Source organism: Trichechus manatus, unplaced genomic scaffold, assembly GCF_000243295.1.
Source record: "Trichechus manatus latirostris isolate Lorelei unplaced genomic scaffold, TriManLat1.0 scaffold00050, whole genome shotgun sequence".
In the NCBI taxonomy this organism is placed as follows: Eukaryota; Metazoa; Chordata; class Mammalia; order Sirenia; family Trichechidae; genus Trichechus; species Trichechus manatus.
The window spans coordinates 16,079,643-16,085,780 of record NW_004443986.1 but is presented as its reverse complement, the minus strand read 5'-3'; the positions used below and the strand labels follow the sequence as shown (position 1 = coordinate 16,085,780).

Here is a 6,138-nt window from a genome sequence, read left to right as displayed (position 1 = left end):
GGAAAACAACAGTTATTCGGCACCAGCAGCTGGGGACAGGCTCACCTGAGTGCACAACTGAGAAAGTTTTATTGCCACCTCACAATGCACACATCCCACGTGGTTAGCCTCAGACCCCAGTGGATCGCCAGGCAGGAGCAGTGCAGAATGCCTGTGGGGACAGCACATTCCTAACTGGGTTTTCCTCTAGACACACAGGCTTTAAAGCAACCCCTGCGTTTATTGGTTTAAGGCTGGTGTGTCCTGTCACACCAACCAGGCTGCCCTAGAGATACAGGTGCCCATTTAGACCCTCCTACCAGAATCCATGTGACAGAAAGAATACCAACTTCTTCTCCCATGGAACAACTTGAAGGAGGAGCAGGGAAGAGCCTAGGGGATTTGGAAACTATTAACTGTAAAGTAAACCAAATGCTGGATTGTATGAAAAACATCTCTAAATAGAAATCTGAGCAACATAATAACAGGTGGGAATAGCAAGAAAACCTATATATACAAAATAAAAAAAGAAAGTCATACATTTTGAAAACTAAGTTACATATTTCAGGAATCATGAAATGCAAACACATTCATAGAAGATAAATGATTAGCGGGTGATAGATGGATGCTATTAATCATGTCTATCTAGCACTAGGTCCATTTCTTTTTCTTTGTATTCAACTATTTTGGCAGGCATCTCATTCTTCTGGCAGCAAACTCTTCCAAAACATACCAACGTGACACCGTTCATGTATAGGTTTTCCAAACCAAATGTCCGGTTATTTTCACCATGGTGCAAAAACAGGAGACCCTGCTGAGCAGCAGATGGCCCTCCACAGGACTGACACTCCGGCCAGGCCCCAGGTGGCAGCATGGGGAACACACTGTCCACTTAAACCCCACACAGACCGGCTTCTGGAAATACCTGGTGTTTGTGTCCCCAAAAAGTTCAATGTAGGACAGCATCGTTCCATACTCTTTATGGGGCTTATGGGGGGAACTGGCTTCTCAGCCAACATTTGAAAATCAGGGAGTCCCTAGGGAAACTCTGCAAACATGCAGTTAGCTTAAGAAGGGTCTTCTTGCCCCTCAGGTTCTACATCTCCAGGTTCATCTGGGTCACTACAAATGGAAAAGGAAAATCTAATAAGTTAAAATGAGGTGGGGAAAGGTCATCAGGAAAACAGCAAAGAACAATGCCCTTCATCTGAGCAAATGATGTCCCTGAGAGAGTTCATTTTAGCTTGGAGGAGGAAAAGATCCAAGAGGAAACTTCTCAATGTGCTCAATGTGTCTGCTTCAATAAAGATCCCTGTTTTGTAATATTAGATCCACTGAGTTCTAATTACATATGTAAGTGTTGGCAGCATTATTATAGTTGTTTTTCCTTCTGCATCTAGGGATATGGAAGACTTGTATATGTCACTGGTTATGACACCCCAATCACGAAGAATGAAAATTTCTATTTATTAGTTCTAGGAGCAACACCAGTGTAACAGCAGAAAACAGCACTATTTACCTGGTCCATATTACTGCTGTACAGAATCCGGAGCATTAAATATCTCAATCCATTCAGGAATGTTCTTTCCCCAAGTAAGGTTTTGATGACTCTACACATAAATACTGATTTTTACCTTTCACCATTTGCATTTTAATTAAAATAAATCTATGTCGATTTTCATTTTTATAATACAGTGTATTTATGTTTCAAAATCTTAACTTCTTATCCCAAGGGTCACTTTAATATTTAATTTTTTGCCTTGTTCAGTTACTGGAAAACACCTTATAGCCTCTTTATTACTTTACTTCGGTTTATTTTTTCTTGACCCTGTAAAATTATCCATTTGGCAATTATGTTATCAATATGCAAAAAGTTCTCATTGTAATTATAAAAGCAAATGTAACCTGTGATTATTAAGAAAACTGTTTTGCAAATCAACCATTGTTTATTCCAGAATATAATCAAGTACCCTAGCCTGGATTAAAAGCTTAAGGATAGGGATTTGTGTGTGTGTGTGTGTATGTGTGTGTGTGATTTTAAATAGTAAAGGTAATCAAACCTTTCTGCCAGTCTAGGTGATTGTGAAATTTAATTACCAGCAGTTATCATTAAAACAAAGACAAAGCAATTTCTTCTACATGTAATTGAATATTCCAGAAGAAAGTTTCTGAAGAGTTCTCAGAAAATGTATTTAAAAATTTATTTTAACCTGATTATTTCATTTGTTATGCTGCAGTTGGTAAGGTGGATTAATTGACACACTTGGGTGTCATGGTTCAACAGCAGCAAGTGAGAGCCTAGTCTCAGGAAAATCAGATAACCTAGAGCTTAATACTGAATAAATTATTAGATCTTTACTCTTTGTGTAAATACAGCCAAACCTAAACTCCCACAGCTATCCCTCTCAGAAAGGTTTAACCTGTGTCACTTGAACTCACCTCTCTGTGTGCTGGACACTACCGAATTGACTGTTCATTTTTTAGTGCTCAGTTGCCGAAATAATATGTCTTAAAGCTTTCGGAGCTGCTCTGTCAAACCCACTGCTGCCTGAACAGAAGGGAAACCTCCTACATCAGCAGCAGCAATAAGAGATCTGAAAGCTCAGTGTGTGATGCTGCTTATGGGCCTATTATGCATAACTGCCCAGAGAAGAGTAACTACCAAGGAAGAGGAGCCACAGCCTTAAGAAAGAAAGTTGAGAATTAGGCCATCAGTGTCCCCGTCTCCAGGCCTTTTGAGCCTAAACTCTTCCCTCTTCCAGAAACGCCTTTCTCTCTCTCTGCTTTCCGGAAAAATTCTATTTACCCTTCAAGGCCCAACTCCTATGTCATCTCCACTGAGCCCTCTAAATTTAGTTAACCACTCTTTTCCCTGCACTCTCCTCCACATAACTCGTTTTATCAAACTGGACTAATAATTGTTACTTGCTTGTCCATCGCCACTGCTGGACGGTGAGGGAAAGCCTTGATTCATCTTTCTATTCCATATACCTCGGATTATACCTGAAAGCTAGAAGGCACTCAATAAATGCTTGTTGAGTGGAACCCAAATTCAGGATCAAGTTTAACATGTGCTATAAGAAGCAGATTTTATGTGTGTTGAACTTATTTTCTCATCTAAAATCTAAGCCAATGAGTGTCTTCTTTTTCCTTCCCCAAAGGACAAAACTTTACTCACACCAAACCCTTATTACCTACCAGGCCCTGTGCTAAATGCTGTACACACATTGTCACATTTAATCCCCACAGTACTCCTATGAAGTAGGTCCTGTTATTATTATTAGCCTCATTTTACAGATGAGGAAATTGAGGCTTGAAGCGGTTAAGTAATTTACCCCAAGTCACCTAGCTGGTCAGTGGTGGAGCCAGAATTCACAGATAATATCGGAACTTAGGGCTAGAAGAGATCCTAAAATTATCTTTCTCGTTTAAATCTCTTTGAAGCTGAGGCTTATAATTTACTGCCTGGTACATAGTAGGCCCTCAAAAATGGTGATTAATAGATTGATGGAGCGCCCTAATTTCTCAGTCTCTGGCCTTTGCCTAGGAGAACCCAGCTGCCACTTCAAACAGGCTCTATTCTTTCCTGCCTAACACCTCTCACAGGTGTGAATTGCTTGTATCATCTGAATTATTCATGATGCACACAATGATAAGTGTGTTTAAAAAGAGAACTACAGTTCTCATGTTTTTCAATACGAAGTGCCTGATTTATTGGTGAATTAGGCAATATAAGCTCATGGGCCAGACTGATTCATACTACATAACATATCCATGCCCACTTTTTGAATTTCAGCTTTCCAGGAATTTCCAAATTTCTATCAGGATTAAAAATAGTGGTAAATAAAACAGGAAAGAGAACCATCATAAATGTCTCTATCCTAACCGCAAAGCAATTACCATCATCTAAAGCTTATGCTTTGCTGATTCAAACCAACACATTCTTGCTAAGGCTGGATTAGGTTTTTCAGTCAGGTTTCCTAAGCTACATCAAGATCTGAAAATTCAGATGTCACTGCATCTGTAATTTATGTCATCAGTAAATCGTGAAAATACTGCCTCCCTGCCCTCTCTCCATTCTTCTTTCCCTTCACCACCTCTCCTCCACCAGATCATTTTATGATGGGCAGTTGTCTGAGAGGAATAACCATATGCTAATAGTAAGCCAACATCACTGTATTTTAAATTCAATGCTAGTCAACCAAAATGAATTGAAAAGCAGCAACAGTGGTTTGGGGGGTGCTAAAAATAAGCTGTAGCATTTGCTGAGTTCTCAGAATTAAAACCACAGGCGGTCAACTTGTTGCTACTCTTAATAAGATAGGACTGTTCTGCCCCATTGGCTGCTGCTACCAGAAACTTGAACTGTAGCTCACGTGGAACAACACTGCTTTTGATTAGTTGGCAGTGATCAAGAAAGGAAGTGCTATTTCCCTGGGACTAAACCTGCCAAGAAAGATAACAGATGCCTTTCAGGTGATCACCTTGTGCCATGTCACAATTGCACCTTAGTTAAATTCACCTTGCATTTATGATTTAATTAGTTACACTTCTATAGATATGATTCTCTTTATGCCTGGCTTGCCAGCCAATGCGTCCAGCAAGGTGTTTCTGCCCTGAGTTAAATTTTTGGAGGATAATAATAATAAAAATAGGAATTGATGATACAATATTAGTATATCGAGCACTTCCATTAGGATTTCAAGACCTTCGTGATCCCTGAACACTATATACTACGCTAAACGTCTTCTCAGCTATCCCTTCAGGGTTTGTCATTAAAGTTTTCAATGACCAGAGAGGTAGAGGAATTCTACCTAATGCATCATTCTGATTAGAAACCTGTCATACACAGAAACCAGTGGGTCTGCTTCTATTGATTCCTGCTCCTTCAGACTCATTAGCAATTTTTTTCCTCTTCAATTAGACCCACTGATCGACCATCGAAAAACTGAAAGAAGATGTCCCTTTGCTCAGCCACACTTAAAAGGGGAAAAAAAATGTATGCCTTGAAAGTAAAATTACAGAGAGTATTGTAAGAATATGTCCAAGGGGTCACATAGGAAAATCTCTCTCTCCCTTTTCACACACACACACACACACACACACACACACACACACACACACACACACACGCACATTTGTAAACGGGCAAAGAGTCAGAGGCTGCGCTCGACTTCCCTTCCCCTAACCCACTTCAGTCAGAACAAGAAAGACACAATTCCTTCATTCCTTCTATCTCAAACCCATGCCCTAAGCGTGTGTCTCCACGAAGCTAATTTCTGAAACAAACAAAGAAAATCAATTCTGCGAGGAGCGAGGGTTAACTCCCCTCTGCTTTGGTTCTGGGCATCCACGGTAGCCTACGGGAGTGGGCGCGGCACGGTAAGCAAGTCCCCGCGTCCCGCTGCCCCTTAACCTTCCCAGCCCCCGAGGCCCAGCCCCAGCTCCAGCTGCGCCAGAAGGTGCGAACCTGCCCCAGCTCCTTTCGCTTCTTCCCTGCTGTGCCCCAAGTCCCCAGAATATCCGCGTCCGCACACTTAGGGCGCCGCTGCTCTCCCACCTCCGCGCTGTCAGATGTCAGGCGCTGAGGTGCTGTGGGCAGCGAGGCGCTGGCAAACCAAATAAGTGTCTCACCGGACGCCTCCCCGACTCCGAGAGAGCGGGCAGGACGGCCACAGGTAGGCTCTGTGCCTCCCAGGATGCGGGGCAAGGCAGGGGACTAGAGACCCGGCGCGGCAGCCGCGTCCGACCAGCTGAAACTCACCGGAGGAGACGGAGGAGCCGGACAGGCTGGAGTTGCTGGACGCTGCCATCTCCGCGTGTCCCGCGCGTCGCTGCTCGCTCAGCCCCGCTGCGGGCGCCGCCGCCGCTGCCCTCGCCCGGCCGCTCTCAGTCTCCGCGGCCCCCAGCCCATGGCAAAGTCCTGGGGACGCGCAGAAAGCACCAGCCTCCGGACTCTGCCTGCACTTCCTGCTCCGCCAGATGACGCGCTGCAGCCGCTGCTATTTATTTGTGGTTTCCGTCCCTCTCGGCGCCCTTGCACGCTGTTCTCCGGGTGTTGGGGGTAGGTGGGAGCAGAGGGAGGCCGAGGGGCGGTCGAGGCTGGCTGATAGCTCCAGACGAGCCCCAGCTGCCTTCTGCGCTCCCCTGCGCGCGACT

At 43.8% G+C, this 6,138-nt stretch overlaps 1 protein-coding gene across 1 annotated transcript in view; it reads right to left on the bottom strand.

Annotated features, from left to right (window-relative positions):
• The window catches only part of CHN2 (chimerin 2), a 349,869-nt gene extending 343,945 nt beyond the window's left edge, over positions 1-5,924 (bottom strand). Inside the window, exon 1 of the mRNA XM_004377494.2 lies at positions 5,744-5,924. Within this exon, the coding sequence (XP_004377551.2) occupies positions 5,744-5,792 (49 nt within the window). The 5' untranslated portion in view covers positions 5,793-5,924. The remainder of the gene's footprint in view (positions 1-5,743) is intronic.
• Positions 5,925-6,138: the final 214 nt, after the last annotated feature.